Raw genomic sequence first — 20,934 nt, forward strand, 5'->3', positions numbered from 1 at the left:
GCAGGTGAATACTTTGCTGTTCCTGGGATTTACCAACACCGAGAACCTATTATGGTCAGAAACTTCAGAAACTTTTACAGAGAAAAAAAGAAAACTGACATGTTTCAGCACGGCCCAGGACAGGAAGGAACTGCTGATTAAAACCACCAGAACATCACTGGTACCATCTACAGAGCATCAGTAACATCAGTGAAATGAAATGCTTGCACAGAGCCCAAAGACACTAAAAGACAACACCCACCCAGCAACAGTCTGTTCACCCTGCTGCCATCTGACAACAGATACAGACGTATCGGATGCCGCAGCACCAGACTAGAGAGCAGCTTCATTCTCCAGGCTGTGATACTCATCAATTCAGTCTAAAATAGATATAACCCGGGACTGAACCTAGTCCTCAACCAAGGATCCAGCCTTGCCCTTGCCAAGGACCTCACCCTCCAGCAGGTGACCTTTCAGAGCACCCCGGCTTCCCCTTCTCTTTAAAACTATAGCAGGTTTTTTATGCCCTCCCTGGGGCAGCATAACAAGCTGTCGACACAACACTGACGTCACTGAATAGCATTGCTATCATTTTAGCAAACAGTTGCCAAATTGCGTGTCCAGCAGACACACAGCAACATTAGCATTCATTTGGTGACAAACAATCAAAGTGGAGGACCGCAAAACCTAAAGTCAGGCGATGATACTGTGGGTTTGTCACAATAAGTAACAACTCATACATCTACATTATGTTCATTTGAAAACAAAAGGAAAATAATTATTTTTAAAAAGTAGACCAGTGCAGCCTTAAGGCTTCTTCAGTCATACTAACTACTGTACACATTTAAGTTTCACTGTGCTTTGTCATGTCACTATTTATAGACACACTGAACAACTTCAGTAGACCATCCCCTTTTTTTTTTTGGCAGATTTGTAAATTTACATGTAGCCTTAAAATTCACTGTAATTAACATTTGCCCCTTTAATCCAGCAGAACATCCTCTATCAAGTTAAATGTAGAGAAAAAAAGTTAACTGTGCCAGTGATCGAAATAATATGGAGCACACAATTGCTGCAGTTCCCTTGTACTTGTTGGTCAAACTGTGCATTAATGATTTTTTGATCGCTACAACTCTGCCAGAATTAAGAAAGTAGTCTAAATCCAGATTGACTTATATCTCTGACATACAGCTATTCTATAGTGTCCTTCTCATAATAAATGCAGTTATCCAGATGGGCCTGCTGCTGCTGGTTAGAGAGGAGCTCAGATATTTATAGTTTACAACTGCTTCAAGAGTCCTGACACACATTCAGAATACCACTGACTGGAATCTGGGTTCATTTTTGGCCAAGTGCTACTTCAGGTCTTTGAAGCTGCTTTATTATACATAATTAAAAAAAAACAAAAAAAAACAGTAAAAGTTAAAAAATATTTCTAAACACCCAGATAAAGACACAATCAGGAGACTTGTACCACAAATAACTTTTATTTTGAAATCATCATCCTGAGCAATTCATACAGCCCTTTAACATTTTACAAGTTAGTAAACAGTGTCGTCAGCACTTATAATAATTCTCTAATGTTAAAAAGAATTTCAAAAACAGTGTTATTATTTACTCTATAATATATATCATCTGAATACAGCCAATAGACATGACTGCAGTGTAGCTGTAGTGTGTAGAGGATCTTAATACATGCGATGGAGCAGAGTGTAACTACAATGTAAAATATTAATGACTCCTGAATGATTTTTCCCCATTAGAATTAAAATGAACATGGTTATTTATAGCAAAATACTTTCCCAACAGAGTCATTGTTAACCACTGATGAGCTGTGCTGCATCACTCCACTAGAGGTTTTGTGTTTTAGCTTATTTAGCCTGTATGTTAGGTAAGTGTTGAACAGCTTTCAAGTTTTATATATACACATTTGAAAAGCATAAACACACAAACCCAAGGTGCGTTGATGCTGACTTTTTTTGTTCCTAGTAGTAGCTGTCGGTGTGATATTTCACCTTTTTAAACGTCCACTGAATATATTTAAATTAATTGGACTAATCAGTTAATCAACATTAAGGTTGATTATCAGCTTGTTGTTTCAATCATCTAGTCCAAATACAGGAAATGTAAATACATTCCTCCTCAGTGAAGTCTCTCTGTGTGAATGGGCCCATAAAGGAAAAGTCCACCCAAAAATGTACATTCAGTCATTGTCTACTCAATCCCATGCTGATGGAGAGTGGGGTGAAGTTTTGTAGTCCACAAAACATTTCTGGGGCTCCAGAGCAAAACAGAGTTGCAGCATTCTCCTAAACAACTGAAATAATTTTGAACTTGTTTTAAAACGGAAACAAACCCCTGAAAATAAACATAAAATGACTCCGTACAGCTCATCCAGCGCAGTTCAAGTCCATCCATTTACACAACGTTATTGCCAAAATCTTATCTTAGTGCTAGAGCATATGCCATGTGGGTAAGTAATGTTTTTTTTTTATTCAATTTTAGGATCTCAGTGCTTCTGGGGACTTGGATTACGCCAGACAAGCTGTATGGAGCCTTTTTAGACCAGTTGTTTTTTACATTTTTAAGCAAGTTCCCCTGTACTTCGGTTGATTACCTTCTGTGAAGCTCTAGAAATGTGAAAATGCCATTTTCTGAGTACAAATTTCAACCAATTTTCCATCTGCATTGGGGTAAGAATATAATAACTTACTTCATTTTTGGATGAACTGTGTGCTCTGAGTAGCCCCATGAAAAGCATCTAGTTCCTCTGACCAGACAGACCTCTGTACACCCGTGAAAAGCCTTCAGACACCACTGAGTGTTTCCACTCATCTTGTTTTGTTTAAATGCAATATTTATATTGTATTTCTCTTCCTATTTCACATATGATAAGTGATGATAGCAGCTTGCACGAAGATAGAAATGTCTGATACATACTTACACACTGCACAGCAGTTTGGCATCTGTTAGTAAATTGCATAATAAACACCCTTGTAAACAAGTTAGCTTCCACACTTCAGCTTTTAACTTCTCACAGCAGGAATGAAAGAAAAAAATAATAATAATGTCCATGTGTTATAACACAGACAGCTGTGGCTCTCTCGTCTACAACCAGCACTGCCTCTCAGATGTTGAATTTAACATTGTCAACTTCAAGTAGTTTTATGTTACTTTTCTGAATATGTCCTCACAGTAGATGAAGCTTTTTTGAAATAAAATACTTTTTATTTTCCTGAGGATACAGAAGAAATTTCAAACTGGTTCCCCTCAACAACACTGAACCCTGGGCCAGCACTCAGTTTATAACCACTCAACTCAGTCTTCAGGAGTTTAAGTGGAACTTTAAAAGGACTGATGTCTGTGTTAATGAACATACACTGTTGGGGTCTGCAGGGTTAAATTCTGGTGTCTGACTTACATTTGGCAGCTTTCAATAAATTCTATACACTATCATATATCTATCGTCACTCAAAAACTAAAGCCCTTCTTACACTGTTGTAACGTTTTTTGTCTACAAACATGCATGTTAAACTGGGTGATCAGTTTCACCTTCAAGTATCTCTAACATACTGCGAGTCAACATCATTCATCAAAATGTTGTATTATTGTACATTGTACACTTTTAACATGTTTGAAGCTGCAGCGATCTCAACACATCACACAAAGTCTGGTGAAGTCAGGATTATATTTCTGCAGCTCCTCTTCCTCACCATCACTCCCTTCTTTTGTCCAATCAGAGCCCTTTGTTCTTCACCTCTCCATTTACACACGAACATGTACACCAAGGTTGACGCCATAAGGTGAGGAATGTAACACTTGTGCAATCAGTTGCTCAACGTCTTAACACCAAACCAACAACAGCCTCAGATTCAAGTCAACAGACAAATCACAGTACTGTGTCATTGTTTATCACCAACTTTGATCCTCTTTTTCATTAAGGAAGTGTTGCCCATTTCGTTTTTCGCCAATTTGTGCTCATAAAATACAATGTGCAGTAGGTTGTGACGAAGCCACTCCTCTTCTTCACAGTTTAAGTACCAATGGCCTGGAAGACCAACAGTAAACACGGATGGGATCTGAGGGTCTCGTTCACAGCACAGCGTTTAAGGAGCACAGAGTTGTGTGTTTGCTGCGGGTTGGTGACTACAGATGCCAGTGAGCAGAAGATGTAACATTCAGTTTGAGTCATACATCCATGGGTTTTAAGACTTATCTGAAGGCAGACACTACACAGTGGATTATAACACTATGAGCACATGGACGATCATTGCAATCTGGGTCAAGACAATCACGAGGTGAACAGCAGAATAACACAGGTCTTGATGTTGAGAGCCCAGGAGGCCTGGAGCCAGCTCAGACTTGACTGGCCAGCCAATCACCTTTTAAACCTTTTTGCCAGCCGCCTGTGTCATTTTCTAACGTCCAATTAAAATGAATATGCTTCGGCTGTTGTCAGAGCTTTTTCATGCAGCACTAACGTCAGTTTTAAATACGGCGTCAATGAGCACGTTCACATGCTAATAATGTTGATGAGATTAAGGTAATACTCTCCTACTCATACATGCTGAAACAGATGTCAAGCCTGTCATGTCTTGAATGTCTTGGATAATACTCCCTGGCTGCTTAGAAGTGAAGAGTATCTTCTAACTAAACATGGTGTATATCAAAACAAGGTTAGTACTTGTATGGTTGTTGGAGTGTTAGATTTTCACTGGAGAAATGGAGGTTTACCTCAAGACCAGTTGTTTTCTCAACACTGAAATATTCATAATTCAAAGAGATCCTCCATTTTTGCAAAGGTCCTGTCAGTATAAAGTAGTCAAAGTACATCTTCCTTCTAATAGGCTACTACAATTCTGTTAAAATCCAAAATCCACTCCCCTCTACAGTGAGTGTTAAGACTGTGCTCCAAGCTATCAGTTGTCAGTACAGTACTCATTCATCTAGACATGAAAGATCAATACAGGGGTGTTGGGGGCAAGTTGAGGACCCTGAGCTGTGTGTCTCTTGTGGGTGCTGAACATCATGTTAGCAAACTGGTGTCAGAGTGAGGCAAACTGTTGGGGCAGCAGGCTCTGTGAGAGGCTAGGCTGAGGGCTTGTACAGGCACTGCTGGTGACACTGGATCCAGGACTTGGTGAAACAGGCAGGCTGGAGACCGAGGCCACCTCCCTGTCTGAGCTGTTGTCATTGTCATGACGGGAGCAGTGCTGAAGGCTGACGACCACCCTGGAGGATAAGATGGGAGAAGGCAGCCACGAAAGGGTTAATCTGGTTTATTTACTGTGCGGTGTGGCATAATTCTGTGTGCCTGTGTTCGTGTGTGTGTGTGTGTGTGTGTACCTTGATCTGGATGGGCTGACCAGGTCTCGTCTGTGGGCTTCAAATGTAGAGATGTAGTTACACTTGGACCACTGCAGAGACACAAAGACACAATCAGTGACAACAGCATCAGGCTTCAACATTTCATACAAACTTAAATTTTTTCGGATAAACGCTTGTTCTTTTTCCACAGTTCCTCACCATGTGAGCGGGGTCGCTGGTTCCCAGGTGGACTCCTTTCTGACAGAGAGACGTCAGCAGACTGATGCCTGCACATGAGACGGACATGTAACAGTGTCAGTGTCCTCTGCGCTCCGTGTGTTGTTTGTTCATTATATTAAAGTGACATGAGGCCTATGGAAGATTGAACTTATTCTGTTTTTTGTCAGGTCACATAGTGTCAAAGTTAGTATTAACTCTATGAGAGATCCTAATATGGAGAGGGCAAGAAAAGAGGTCAGCACTTAAAGCACTCGATGTGTGTTTTTCCCTGTGCGAGACTCCTCATTATTTTAGTTGAGCTGTTTTGGAGTATCTGCAGGAGCGTCATTTCAAATGGTCTTTCTTTTTGTTGTAAACTGGATTGCAGCTGAAACATTTTGGGGATGTGGGGAAAACAAAACGGACTGATTACCAAGTGGACTGAAATCTGGGACAAGTCTTTTACTCGCACACGCTCACACCGATATTGAGTTAAGCTATTTGAGGCTGCAACGCTGCTGTTTTTTGCGGCACATATTTTCTTGTTTTGCATGGCTTGACAGAATTGTTTAGTAAATACTCTGTAATTTATGATTTACGACCCCAAGAAAATACAGATATCACTGCAAAATCAAAACCACTGACAGCGGGATCAGTGCGGCGCATCGAGGATCACAAATACCTTTCGTCCTGTTGTTCCAGTGCTTCTGCTCCCACTGGTCCAGCAGGATGTTGAGGTATCTCGAACACTCAAAGAAGCGAAGGTAGCGAGACGATGAAGGTGACGGGAAAATTCGCTCGAACTGTCCGAGACGAGTCAGCTCGTCTTCGCTCTCTGCAAGCAAGCGAACGTCCTCTGGAGTCAAGACGTCCAACACCGTGGAGAGGAAGTCCTGACAGAGACAGAGAGAAGAGGGAAAGTTGTAACTGATCGGTCTCGAGTACTCATCGTCACCACAAGAATCTACACCATCAGTGGTGCCGTAGTGACACAAGGGAATAACAACATTTGCTGTGGGTTTTTCTGAGAATGTTCATATTGTACAACTTTGCAATAAACTGAAGTAATGTTTTATATCAGATGAGGGAACTTTTATGTGGAACTGCTCGTTGCAACCGTTTCAGCTTCCCATTGAAACTTGGCTAAAGAAACATTCAAACTGTTTTAACAACATTAAATGCATTTAGTTTATATCTGATGTAGTATTTTTAGTGTGTTTGTATTCATATACCTGGTCGGCGTAGCGTTGTGTGAGGTAAAAGGCCCGTTTCACTTTCTCATCAGCAGACAGATCTGGCTTAGTCCTCTCCCTGTTCCCCCCACACAGACTGTATATACACACACACACGCAGACACACATTGACAAACAGAGGTGTTGAATCAACTATAAGGTCTTTTCTAAGGCTGTAGTTTTAGTTGGATTGGATCATATTCAAAATTGTTCCTAAATTGTGGCCCCTCGTGTGATCCTAATGGCAGCCTGTAAGGTGGACTGACTCCGGCCTACCTGCTGGTGGAGCTGGAGGCACTACTGCAGGGGGCGATCACATCTTCTTTTTGGGGAATACGGAAGCCAGCAAGGTTCAGGAGGTCTCTGATCATCTGACCTTTGATGGAGACATCCAGCGCTGTGTTGGAATGGAGGCTGGACCAGAAAAACAACAGATACAAGTCTGAAAACAGCTGGATCCAATTATTAGCTGTCTATATAAGTGCATGTAGTTGTTGACAAGTATACATTAATAAACACTGAATACTATAGTATATGTCTGTCTGCCCGTCTGTCTGTCTGTCTGAATGTATGTATGTGTGTGTGTGTGTGTGTGTGTTACCTTGGTGATATGTTGACCTCCAGGATCCAGGGTTTGAGCTTCTCATCCAGCATGATGTCAAAGCCGAACAGCTCGTGGCAGCTATAAGGTGTCTTAAGGTTCATCTTCAGCAGGCTGTTAACGTACGGTTCGGAGCTGATGACCAACACACGGGAGGGAGATCATTTCATAATCGTTATTATTTCCCCATTTCAAAACAGAAACAGATCTTTAGTCATCCTCCACTACAGCTCAGCATTTCTTAGATTTTTCAGTCTCTACCTTATTCTCTACACTCAGCGTGAAAAAAAGACTTGTGAATGTGACCACAAGGACTGCACTTTTATACAGGCAGATTGTTAATCGACAGTGTCAGTTAAGGGGGGTTTGGTTGTTCTGCTTCAAACACACACTGCTTGATTAAGACTAAGGAACATCTGGTCATCTGGCAAACAGAACATTGCATTTATTGTGAAAATCAATAGCAATTGACCTGCAGTTTTGCAGCCAATGAAGACTAAATGGGCCAACTTACGCAATGATGGTTTTGATCACAATGTCTTTAATCTTCTCCCAGATCAGAGTGGTGTTGACCCCCCTAGCACCAAGATACTGCCACAAGGCCTTCAAAGCCCTGGAGACACACACAAACACACATTTTGTTGTAGTACTCAGAATTATATACATACAAATTAACAATAGCAAAGATGAAAGAAGCAACATGAACACAATTTAATAATTTCTCATAATACTTATAATTTCCTTCCATTTCCTGTTTTACCCACTTATTCTTTTATGGTCTTCCTACCCCATTCCATGCTTGCCTCTCTTCAAAATAGACACCATCCACCTTCATGCTTTTTTGACTCAAACATAAATATTTCCTTCATTTTCCCTTCTGTTACCATTTGTGTCCCTGGCAGGCTTTATCGTCGCTGTTGGTCTGGTACTCAGAGTTTTTCTTATTGACGCTGTAGTTGGTCAGGTGCATAAACTTGTTACCCAGAGTCTTCATGGAAGACGAATACCTACAGAGGAGAAACACACAAGAGATTAAATCAAATATGACCTCATGCATCAGCTCGGAATTCTTATTCAAAATGTCAACAATGAAACATTCAGATTTTTTTTAGATCATACATTTTTGTATGTCACTAGATCCTTCGACTTATCCCCGCTTTATTGACAGACTTCATACTATGGTTCTATTTTACGTGAACCAATCTACAGTAATTGGGTTTGTCACTGTGTGCGGAAAACTTACTTGCAGCTGGCAAATCGAACCAGTCCGTCAGAGAAGATGTAAATTCGGAGCGGGTCGTAGGATGTCACGTAGACATAGATCCGCAGGTCAAACTTGTTACCACTGATGAGGTAGGGCTTGTGCAGGTACCTGCAAAACACAACCAGAAAAAAAAGATGTTTTACCCTACTGACTAATCGTTATCACTGTCAGGTGGAGTAAATGATCTCTGGCCTACTTACTTTACTATACTAACCATTCCAAATCTATTTTAGGCTACTTACTTCTGGACCAGTAGGGGTCTTTTGCGGGGCATCTGGCTCCACTTGTGTATGACCTGGATTCCTATTCCTCTTGCTGAAGCAGGCTATTACAGATGAGAGGAGGAAGAGAGCATGTAAGCATGTTTTATACAAAAAAAACATTCATTTAGACTTTAACATATTCATTGTTTAGCATCACAATCTGAATGGCTCATTAGGAACATCAATTAATCACCAAACAACCTTGTTTCAGCTTTTGGAGCAATTCATGCCAATCATGATCATCATCATCATCATCATCATCATCATCAACACAGCACAACAAATGATCTAGCAATGGAAACTGTCACCTCATAATTTCACTCTTACTGCTGGTTGCTTGCAGACAAAAAATCCAAAACACAATTTCAAGTCTACTATTTCCCTCACGTTTTCAGACTAACTTGTTTTTTGGCACTTTCACTAGTAAGCTAACACAATTATTATCCAACATACAGGTTTGATGATCCATTTCTGCCTGGAGCCGCTGTCCTCCCAGGCCTTGCGCAGCAGCTTGATGTCCTGAGGCAGGACGAAGGTCCGAGGGAAAAAGCTAAACTCTTGCTTGCCAAAGCGAGCCTGCATCTTTGACAGATTCCTCCATAACCGGTCCTTTCTGCCAATCTGAAAGGTTCCTGGGAAGTGGTTCAACTAGGAGAAAAGAAACACAAATGTAGCCAAGTTTAACTTGCAGAACAAACGTTTTCTTGCTTATCATTCTGAAGTAAATACTGATTGCACAGTGTAGCGGCTGTAAAAAAAATCTGCATGTAGATTGATTCCTTATGTAATTCAGCCTGTCGCTAGACTTAACTTTCCCTGCAAAAATTACTCTGTCCTTCACTGCACAAACAAACAGGAAGAGGCATTGTTTTCCCCGGTCACTATCTCCAACAGAGGAACAACTGAAATAACTGTGTAAAATTCACACCCTCCTGATGGAGGAAGCAAAGGGGAAGAGGGAGAGTAAATAGAAACTAGAGGTGAAACAAGAGTGATGGACAAGCCTTCACTCGATGGTAAGGGCTCTTGTGTTGAGTCCAAGTCTGTTCCCCCATTGAGATGCGTTTCCTAATACCACCGGGACTTGAGCCAGTTCAAAACCAGCCTACTAACAAAACCAGACTAACAAAACCAGACTAACAAAACCTGCCTACTCATTAATACAAGCCAGTGTTTTACTTTGCCTTTTCACTGCACTGAGATCAGGGTTTCTAGATTAAATTGAGATACTTGGTTGTTTTTTGCTTTGACAGTAGCTAGGCTCATAGTGGTAGCCATTATGCTAATGCTTTTTTTGCAACAGCGGCACCAACAGTAATACCACAGGGAAACACTGGGAGGAGGGAACATTGAAGTTTTGTCTATTTCTGCCTTCAATAGAAATATGGAGAAAATGTCATTTCTTTGAAGTGAATGGTTCTGGGAGACATGAGCTGAAATAAGTCGTGTGTCTAAAGTTTTTTCACCTTCTGGTGTTCTCCGATGGCCTTGAAGCCAGGAGACTTCATGTGGTGTCCCCAGCAGCCCAACCAGTCGTGGCTCTCTATATGAACGACACAACAACAAACAGGTTTAGATCATCCAGGACAAATTTAACGGTGCATTTACATTTCATCCTGTGCAAACTATCACCTCCATTTAAAACAACATTATTCATTACATCAGTGAGTAGCAAAGGCTCAGTTTACCAGTTTGATGTTAAGCAGATATCAAGTTTCCATCATGGTCATCTCTGTCTATGATTTAACCGTTTCGGAATCACACACACACACGCGCGCGCACACACACACACACACACACTTACTCTTGGTGACTTTGAAGTGTGACCTGGCGATGGTGTGTTTGACAACATTTGGCGTGACGGTGCTCATCTTCCACTTTAACAGTCGTCTTTGTTCTGCAGGCAGCAGTTCCACTGCAGAGCCACAAAACAAAAGCCATGTGTACTTTACAGCTATACTTTTCAATAATACCATTACACCTACACAGACGGAAGGCATAATGCAGATATTGAATAGTTCTGAAACTAATTTGCATGTTGGTATAAAATGTATACTTCTCATTAAAATGATTAGTTAATTAAAACAATCACAAACAATCACAACTTTTTCCTACTGACCTATCTGCCAAAGGAATCACTGCACAGCAGAGAGTGCATCACTGTTGAGTTAGCTAACAAAGAACTCAGCAGAGGAGGGTGCAAATTATGTTTACATCCGTCTCAATCATGGGTGTCTTGTTCCTGAGTAAATGCTCTCCTCCTTCTAATCAGTGTTCCAGTTGGCGGGAGTTGTTACGTAGAGGGAAAATAGTTCCTACATGAAATTGCTCACAACAAGTTCTGTGGATTATCTGGAGTTAGAAGCCCTCTCACATCAAGCACATTATCATCCGAAAGATTTGCACAGAAATTCAGAAAAAACATGTAAAAAGAAAGAGATTTTATGGGTAGTTAACAACGCATGTATACCGTTGTAGAACATTCGTGCGGGTGAAAAAAGTACTGGGACAGATTTCCACCTGTGGATGTATAAGCTTAACCAATGAAATCCTTTGTTTCGGTTGATGTCCACATAGCTAGAGGATGGTAATGAGGATGGTAATATAGCCGATATTCACGTGATTGCATTATATGTTGGTCACAGAAAGGGGTTATGGGGTCCAGGGGTAATTTACTGGGCCTCATTCATAAAACAATTCTGATTGTCAAGTGTAGTTATTAATGTTTTTCTCAAAGGGAGGGGCCCTACGAGGGAAAATGTTTGTTTGTTTTTTTTATATATATAATTTTGATTTGAGGGTAAACTGTTCCTTTAAAAGAGGTAAAGCTAGATTGAAGTCAGCTGTCACTGTGTTGAGCTGTGTGATGATTTTTGAAGCTGAATAACAGCTTTGATATCAGACATCTCTTCATTGTGTTCACCAGTCCCACACTCACACACTCTCCTATAAGTCTTTTGCTAAATATTCTGGTTTCTGTCTGCTTGGACTTGCCATCCTTTTTATATATTCTGTCGATGAAACTTGTAAACTGTGATTTTGTTGGTTTGTTCTGTACAAGCGACATCTACTGCATGTCTGTCCGTCCTGGGACAGGGATCCTCTGTGGCTCTTCCTGAGGTTTCTTCCTTCTTTGTTTCCCTGTTAAAAGGTTTTTTTTAACATGGCAAGTTTTTCCTCACTTGAATCGAGGGTTTAAGGACAGAGGATGTCGTTCACTTGATTGTGATTTTGTGCTTTATAAATAAAATTGATTTGATCGGATTTGATTTGACCTTCTTTGTTCTTCTAACATGACGACGTGGTGATGATCACAATCAGGCTGGTGAATCATCAAATTTCACCAGCATTTAGCGCATGGCTGGTGCATATTTTGAGCTCCGATTGCTTAAAACTGGCAGGTCAGCTCTCTATACCTTGGTTTACAACTGTTAGAGCTTCTATCCATTTCACACAACAGAACAGTGAGACGAGCGTGTCCTGACCTTTCTCACTAGCGGTGCTGAAGTAGAGTGTTGGAGGGATGAGCGGGAACAGACTGGGAACCAAAGCCGGTCTCTCCTCTCGATCATCTTCAGCCCCCAATGACATCGGCTCCTCAACACTGAGAGGGAGAGAAGACACATCAATGATTAGTGGACATCCAAACACACCCTTCCAACAACACATATTTAGTATTTGTGTGTTGCAAACTAATGAATTCTGCCTAGAATGACTGTTAAATGTCTGTTTCTGCTAAAGACTGTCTGTTAGCACTGTGGCTCTTCTTAGCTGTTACTCTTAAATGAGCAAATCGCAGTCTCACAACAAAATGAAAAAGTAATGCAGCTAGAGTTACGGTCACCCACTTCTAACTAACGGAAGTCGGCATCGAGTCACCACTGTGGTTTGTAACAAAAGTCGATGCTGGGCTGGATGGGTGAACAAGCACTCGTAACGTGATGCTTCTGTGAATTTGCGGTCAGAGACCTCACACAGAGAGTACAAGCACACTTTGACCCTGAACGCCCAGAAAAAAAAAGTTGCAACTAAGTTCAACATCAACAGACTCCTGAGCTTTTTTGAACTGGACAGAAGAAAAAAAAAAATGGCATGAACGGAAAATGATGAAAATTCGCACTCAAAATAAAACCCACTCACATGACAGTCATATAGAAAGGAAGGAGAGGTGGATAAACCGACGGATGACGGAACAGGTGATGGTGCTATCCTCTTCAAAATGATTCTTCTTTGATAAAATCCCTCCACCACAGACAGGTATACAATGGCATTAGACTCGGGTAACTTAACGCTATACTATACGTACAGGAGCTATAGCATTTAGGAAAGGTGGGGGTGGGGCGGTGTAAATGAACACATAAACAAATCAGCTGGTTGTGGGAAAAAAGGTGACAATAGCGCTCCCTATCCAGGCTGTTTTCGCAAAGAATCAGCTGCCAGTCTTTGGTAGGGAGTTCTACTGTTGAGGCCATCACAGTGGAGAACAATATGAAGCACAATGCAGCGGACCTTTCCACCATGCTCTGCTGCTTTCAGCCTCTTTCCACAATGCAGTGAGAGAGAATGAAAGAGAGACAAAGAGTCCACAGGATCTGATGGATATATACGTTTTAAGCCATTTTAGGAGACCAATCAGAAACAAGGATAAGATGGTGGGCGGCCCAAGGAAAACATGCAGGCATTTTGAACTGGACTTTAAATTGCTCAATTTAAGAAGCTTTCTAGGATGCAGGTTCGTGTCATCTAACATCAAAAGTATGTCTGTTAAAATTGCCAAATAATTGTTTTTTAAGTACATAGGATGTAGAGGATTCACACCGAGCGTAATTTTGACCGGAGGAGACAGAAGCCACATCAAGCTGCACAGAGCAGATTGAGCTTCAGGTGGACTTTCAGAACAAAAACACCCTGAGCAGATTAGTGAGCTACAGCACAAAAACGTCGGATTATTAACAAAAGACACACCTAAAACAGACAAATGACTTAATGGTTTAAATATGAAGCCCACTCAACCACAGTAGCAGCACAAAAATTAAACACAGTCTGAGCATGTCAGCTATTTCAGGCAGGCAAAAAGCTCTGCATCTGAGCCGCTCCCTGTGGTTCTCTCCAAAAACCATGTCGGACAACCATCAGAGACTTTTTTATGAAATCCTTCAAAGCCCCTGTAAAGCACTTTGAGTTGACTTGTGTTTGAATTGCGCTATACAAATAAACTGCCCTTGCCTTGACACATGTGTGAAGGGGATGGTTAAATGTTGACATAAAAAGAGTTTAACTGTCGCGTGGTTACAGAGTCTTACCTAGAAAGCAGAGCGATGGATGCTGTGGATGAGGACGAACAGTCGGAATCATCTGAAAACAACAGAGGACAACTGAAATCAGCGGTGTGCATCATTAAAGAACAAAATGACCAGGTGACTAAAGGCAGCTGATGATGACAGAGTACATGTGTGTATGTGTGTGTGTGTGTGTGTGTGTGTGTGTGTGCGCGCGTGTGTGAATGTGTAGTTTAACATCTTACTTTCGTCACTACAGGCATTTTCCAGCTCATCAGGTAGCTCCTCCTCAACTCCATCCACCTGCATAACACACTCCTGGCTGAAACCAGGGGGGAAGGGTGAGATTTAAAAGAGTATAAAGAAGACCAAATAGAAAAGACAGAGAAACAGAAGAGCAATCAACTGTCACTCACCCAGACAACTGATTCTCTCCAGCCGCACATTCTTCTATCGGGGAGGGTGAGAGAGGGAATGGAGATGAAGATCCCTGCCTGGTCAGGTGGATTGTGGAGATCTGAGTGGTCACGGAGCCCACCAAGGCTCCGGAAGGACAGGAGGCCACATCTGCGAGGGAAGGAAGCGCCATTTATCAACAGTTTGTAATGGTTTCATCTTAGCTACTACAAAGCGTATTTTAGATTTTAACACTCAAACACTCGCTGACCGACTGATTTGAATGACAGTGACCGAACAACCAATTAGCTGTCATCAGAATCAGTTTGAAATTGAGCTAAATTCTAAACAGAAGAATCACCTCCCGACTGAGTCCCACTTCTCACAGCAGGAAGCGCACAAAGGAAAATAAAAATTAAACAACTGAAATCTCTCAAGTGAAATAACCAAAAGTGTTCTTATGTAGGGTGTCATGGTTGTCAGCTTTCACCTGAACACACACTAAAGTGACATGTGGTGTCATTATCTGTTAGATAACATGCTGCTGTCTAGACAGTCTAGACATGTCTGTCTGCTGATGAACATAACCCAAATGTATTAAAGCCCCACTGTATTTTAGGATTTTTTATATCTTATATTTTCTAAGTCATTTCCTGACAGTGTTGTTGAGCCACAATGTTCAAATATATGTTGACAAATAACTTAATTTTGTGCTCAAATGTAAAAAAAAAAAAAGTTAGCTTGGCTTATATGCTGTTACCGGTCTGACTATTAATAAACTCTGCCAATACAATAACAATACAGAAGACAAACTTATGTTTGAATGACAGCCGTCGCTGTCCTGAGCCTCTTTGTTTCAGAGCCAGCTCATGTTCATCTACAGACGGACAGACGTGTAGACAGCAGCGTGTTATCTAGCAGATAAGGACACCACATTTCTGAAGTGAGATGTGATGTTCTCAGGAGAAAGTTGTAATTTATGTTTCCTTCTCTGCAGCACTAACGCCTTTGCAGAGCTTTAAAACAACGATGTGCAACGATGCCTTTTCTTCTTTTTTCGTACACGCCGAACACACCACTAGGAGACCAAGAAGAGATATTTGCTGACTAGTACAAAAGTGTTCCTTTGAAAGCGCTGCTCCTTTGAGGTATCATTGCTTTGGTGTCTGATCCTCAGCTCAGTAGCGCATTTTTGACATCCTTGGTATGTGACTGATCCTTCAGATTACCTGTGATGTCATCCAGCAGTGTGGGCTGCTTCTCCTGCGTGGCACTGCCACTGGCACTTAACACACTTGGCGAGCGGCCGTTTGGCGGAGGACTGGCTACTGGAGGACCGCTTCTTCTGCATGTGGACAAGGTGTTTCCTGGTGGACACTGAATTGGCTTATTTACTGCTGGAGGACCACCTCTGACCAGCAGCTGATTGTCTAAAGCAGTGGCTGTTGCGCAGCTGTTGTGTGTCTGGCTGCATTTTGTGGCCAGTTTAGCTGAATGGCTCCTCCTTGTAGTTGCTGTCGTTTCTTTTGTTGTGCTTCTTATCTCTACTTTTGTGCTGCCACAGCCGGAGGAATCCTTTCCCCCTGCTGCCCCCTGATGTTCACAAAGAGTAAGGCATATAGGAGGCACTGATGGCAGAGAGGAACAGTCTGCAGTTTCAAGCTGAGAAGACAAAACAAGCAAAGGTCAGACATGTTGGAGATGGTAAGTGGACAACATTTGAAAGACTCTGGAACATCATCATCAGTAAAATAAGTAAGATAAGGCCTAGACAGCTTCAGCTCGATGGTACTGATATACTATACTATGCTGCAATTTCTTGCTAACAGGTTGTTTATTTCCTCAGCCTCCATCCTCCTCCTCCATCACTTTCCACTGTATTGCGTCCAAATCGTTTTGACTGAACTTAATATTAAGGTAACGATTCGATTAACTTTAAACTTTTTTTTTTGGCACTGACACCTATGCCGTCATTAGACACAACTGGATGGATCTGTAAAGATCAACAGACCATTGACTTTACTGCTGACAACTGCTACTTACATTCACATGACTGGGGTTTTTTACAACCTGGTTGCTTTCAAGTTCAAATCATCTTCATCAAAAGTAAAGTTTCCAGAGTTAAACACAAAAACACCAGCGTTCAGTGACTGAGGAACTTGGGTACTATCTGGGAAAAACAAGCAGCTGAGAAAGCAAAAATAATTATCAGCCAACCAGACCACATTATGTCGACTGAGTTTTTTATAGTTGCCCTCTGGTCGACGCTATAATGTGCCCAAGAGCAAATCTAATCAGTATGCAGGTCCTTTTATTCAATCTGCCTTCAAACTCCTCAACACAGACCCCACTAATTTTGGAAGAATTTAACCTATTTATTTATTTACTCATTCATTTATTTATTTATGACGCACCCATGTGCCTCTTAAATTGTTTTCTGACTCACTGACTGAATGAATGATCGTTGTAATGATTTTATGTTTTTTATGTTTGACGCCTGGAAAAGCTCCAAATAAATTGCCCATTTGGGATAAATAAAGTGGTCTGAACTGAACTGAACTGATCAATAAACAACAAATGGTTGTGTGGTGAAGACTGAAAGGTCATTTCTTTTTTTAAATCATTTATAACCAAAATTGTTACATTCCTGGTTCCACATGCACAGCGGCAGCTCTACACCCTTAAATGTCTGTCATTTCTTTCTTTTTCTCTTCTACATTCTTAAAGTCGATCTATACTAAGACAAACACAGAGTATTTAACATCAACAATTTTAAAATCTGTGTTGCAAGAAATGTCTTTTTTTTTTTATTATTCTTGGGAAAATGCTCTGCTGTGAGGCTTCCACATTGCGAGACATCAATACTCACCATCGATTTGTCAGTTTGCTGCAGAGAGGGCCGTCCTCTGATTAACAGGTCTTGATAACAAACTGACAAGAGAGCCTTCAATCCCAATGGTGCGTCACCAGTGGCAGCCTGATGTTTGCTCATTTGTAAACCGTTTCCATGTTGAGAGGTTTGGAGCAACAAACATTTCTGCACAGTGCCAGTCAGCAGGCCATTAAATCCAGTCTGGCAATCGTTCTTGGCAATGGAGGAAGGGGCACTGGACTCTGTGAGGACGCTACCAGCCGGCTTCAGCCCTGCTGCCAGTACCTGGTTTGGGCTTTGAATCCCATTAACTGTTTGTGGCAGGTCTGGAGACCCATCTGGCACAGCAGTGAATTGGCTTTGGGTGTTGGTTTTATTTCTGTCCCCATTATCCCATACAGAAGCTGCAGATGGGGCCACTGTTGTCTGCCTTAAGGGGGGTGAGGAAGAGGCAACATTAGAGGAGGGAGGTTTGGCTTGGTCCTTTCTCCTGGATAGCTCTAGAGAAGTCTGACTAAAAGGCACTTTAGTGGCCACAATGCTGTTGGCATGTGTACTGACAGAAGTTGTAGTGGGGGGACTGTCTCCGCTGGAGCCGGTCCGAAGCTTCCCCCCATCCCAGGGGGAGGACTGGTTGGTGGGCATGGCACCACCCAATGAGGAAGTGGTTACTTCCAGAGGAGAGAGGTCTTGGGTGGAGATCAAAAGGCAGGCTTGGAGTTAACAGCTGAGACCAAACCAAAGCCTGAGGTGGAGGAGGGTTCTCCTGTTTGTCCTTGTATTTCTCCTCTCGACAAGTAGCTTTCTCTAGGAATGTATTTCCGAGATGTCAGCTCCAGTTGAACAGAACTGAAAATGTTATGTTGGTCAAAGTAGGTTGACTACAAGTTCTTGATGGATCCTGAACAAAAGTAAACATAACTGCCATCAACGCTGCAGTGACAGCAGTGCAACACTTGATCCTAGCATCTGTCAGAGTGGACAGTGTTAGCTCCAGGTAGCTATGCAGGCTTATAAGCCCTCAGGTGAGGCTCAGACAGGCAGGCACACGAGGCTTTCTTCCTGAGGGAAAGTGGATCGCGCCTGGAGGTCGATACGACGCGGAGGCTGAGTCGAGGTGTCTTGAGGATGACGGACGCTGTTACTCTTCCTTCTTCGCAACAACACAGGATGAAATCCCACCAAGATGTCAGGTCATGGAGGAGGAAGTGGTGTCCATGGAGTTCTCATTCCTTCCTCAGTTGACTCATAGGAGGCTGAACCACTGAGAGTACAGAAGAGGAGGAGCAGAGTCAGTCTCATACAAACCACATTTCTGACAGTGACACATTGTAAAGTACAGTATCCACCTGCTGTTTGAAAACAATCGTCATCATTTGAGAGTTGGATGAAGGATGAAGTCTGACTCAACAGCCATCACGGCTGTGTTAAACACAGTGGAAACATGGACGCTAATGCTACAATCACATTCTGGCTGATTATTAACTGGTCTGAAGCCCCCTTGAAGCAACAATTCCTAACTCGACCTCCACTACAAAAGGTTGATGTTTAGTTTTGTGATCCACATTCAGTCAACAGGGAACAGATGTAAGTCATACAGTGTGTGTAACGTAGTGTTGTTAGATACCCTGTCAATAAAATCGCCACAACGCTGTGTGAGGCAGCAAAGCGAGTAAGCTAACGTTGGCCTGAATCACTAAGGCAACATGACATACATAAATCCTACTGTCGTTACAGCTGTGTCCAGTAGCTTGTCACCATTCTTTCATCAGTTCTGTTGAACTTTGTGCTGGGCAGACATGGTGCCGAGGGCTGAAACCTGCCGACACCGCTGGCAGTAGTTTCACGTGTGTGCGCTTAGAGAGCACGTTTCGTGCTTAGCTCCATGTTAGCTCTTTAATGGTAACTAAAGCTCTGTTGTACCACACCGACTTTGACATTAATCTATCACTGAAAAGAGAGGCAACATTCGTCCTTACAGAACCTGACAGCGAACCACTCCCTAGTAATGTTTCACGAAGGAAGCTTAAATCCGTCTGTTTACCCTGCTCGGCGTTACCGTTAGCTTAGCAACAACCAACACAGCGCTCTCTGAAAGACGCCACAGTATCAGCGATAGAAACCCGGCCCTGCGAACAGTTTACAGATATATATTCATACCTGCTTTGTCCCCTGCTGTGTCTTTAATGTGTTCCATTGATTTGACGAGCGGCTACCCGTCAGTTTCTCACTTTGCAGTAGCTAGGTGAAAAAAAAAAAATCGAGCGGAGCATCATGGCCAAAGATCGTCTATGGGACAGGAGCCTCACCTCAGGTTAGCCTCTGGTCAGAGCGCCCCCCACTGGCCACAGCACCGACATTAAAGGAGCACTGTGTAGGTCTGCAGAAGGAATGTATAATGAGGTAACAATACCCACACACTCAGAAATATTCAGTTTTTTTTTTTTCCATAAGTGAATGAACAAGCTGTTCTCAGAGGAAAAAAAATCTGTCAGATTATAATCAAAGTAAACAGTATAACATTATTTTGTCCTTTAAGGTCAGTTTCAGTTTGTTGGTTCAGTTTGTTCAGTCATGAGAACACAGTTTCCCTCTAATAAGTAACCCTAGTAATTGGCATATATTTTGATGAATATCAAAGCTTATACTGTATGATGTCATCAGAAGGAAAGATAATTCGCAAAAGATTTTCAAATTAAACGCAATTTTTTTCTGTCTGTTTATTTAACTTTTTGGGAACAATGGAGCCTTTTTGTGCATGACGTATGATGATGAGTTGACATGTACACAGGCACTGCTTGGCTTTGCATGACTTACTTGCATCATCTGTTGCTTTCCCTTCATCCATATTATCTGGACTAGGCTACCATCCTAGTCCAGATACTTAGATTACCCATTTGTTTTGGATGTTACACAATTTTTTAATTCAAAATGATAATATCAGTTTGACAGAGAGGGTGACAAGTTGAATTGTTGAAAAATGTCAGTATATTTCAGAATATGTTAGTATGAGGTTTTTCAAATGTATTTACAGCATGCACTCATCTGCATGGACTCCACATGTTGACTCACGTCATCCCGGCGTGATGTGACGGTGTTCCACAAAGCCTCTTGCGATCTCACAGAACGGCTGGCTTTCTCAGTCTTCAAGGTCTTCAAGTAGGTGCGTCAGAGCTTTGAGGTTTATGAATCCTTCTCCTCCAAGAGCAAACCAGAGGGTGGAGCATGGTGGAGTCAATTATGTGCAGGTGACTTAAATCTTCCCAACACTATGTTTCACTGTGGGTTTGAAACCCTGCGGTATCATTCTGTCTCCTGTTCGTCTCCTTACATACAACCTTTTTTTTAACTGCCATAAATATATAACTCTTCATCAGTACATTTGTTTGCCCTTTTTAAGTCAACCACTGAAAAAAAAAAAAGGTATTTCTTCGCCCACCTCAAGTGTTGGTCTTGTTTCTCCCCTGAGTTGTGGTTTAGAAACTGCTCCTCATCCTTCTGACAGTTACAACAAAAAGAAAA

General features: G+C 41.9%; 1 protein-coding gene across 3 annotated transcripts; it reads right to left on the reverse strand.

Moving 5' to 3' along the window:
• Nucleotides 1-1,450: 1,450 nt before the first annotated feature.
• ttll4 (tubulin tyrosine ligase-like family, member 4) lies at nt 1,451-19,752 on the reverse strand. Of its 3 annotated transcripts, none has more exons than XM_030428683.1 (21): nt 19,573-19,752; nt 17,410-18,676; nt 15,770-16,202; nt 14,561-14,711; nt 14,390-14,466; nt 14,169-14,220; nt 12,351-12,469; nt 10,670-10,780; nt 10,332-10,408; nt 9,319-9,513; nt 8,845-8,927; nt 8,582-8,710; nt 8,223-8,345; nt 7,853-7,951; nt 7,339-7,473; nt 7,014-7,151; nt 6,738-6,834; nt 6,188-6,398; nt 5,506-5,573; nt 5,326-5,396; nt 1,451-5,211 (listed from the first exon to the last, which is right to left on the reverse strand). In XM_030428683.1, the coding sequence occupies exons 2-21, from the start codon at nt 18,055-18,057 to the stop codon at nt 5,025-5,027; spliced, it is 3,204 nt and encodes a 1,067-aa protein (XP_030284543.1). In that variant the 5' UTR covers nt 18,058-18,676; nt 19,573-19,752; the 3' UTR covers nt 1,451-5,024. The 3 variants fall into 3 exon arrangements, with proteins under 3 accessions (XP_030284543.1, XP_030284544.1, XP_030284545.1); XM_030428684.1 differs by lacking the exon at nt 19,573-19,752 and adding an exon at nt 19,128-19,475; XM_030428685.1 differs by lacking the exon at nt 19,573-19,752 and adding an exon at nt 18,762-19,029.
• Nucleotides 19,753-20,934: the final 1,182 nt, after the last annotated feature.

This window comes from Sparus aurata, chromosome 9 (genome assembly GCF_900880675.1).
Source record: "Sparus aurata chromosome 9, fSpaAur1.1, whole genome shotgun sequence".
Classification (NCBI taxonomy): Eukaryota; Metazoa; Chordata; class Actinopteri; order Spariformes; family Sparidae; genus Sparus; species Sparus aurata.

Bases quoted from the DNA above. Each gene is read 5' to 3' on its own strand.
- ttll4 (XM_030428683.1), bottom strand. From the start codon at position 18,057: ATGCCCACCAACCAGTCCTCCCCCTGGGATGGGGGGAAGCTTCGGACC. The intron at 14,712-15,769 runs GTAATCTGAAGG...CTTCCCTCGCAG, and splicing joins ACTGCTGGATGACATCACAG to ATGTGGCCTCCTGTCCTTCC. The intron at 12,470-14,168 runs GTAAGACTCTGT...TCTCCCTCTCAG, and splicing joins TCCATCGCTCTGCTTTCTAG to TGTTGAGGAGCCGATGTCAT.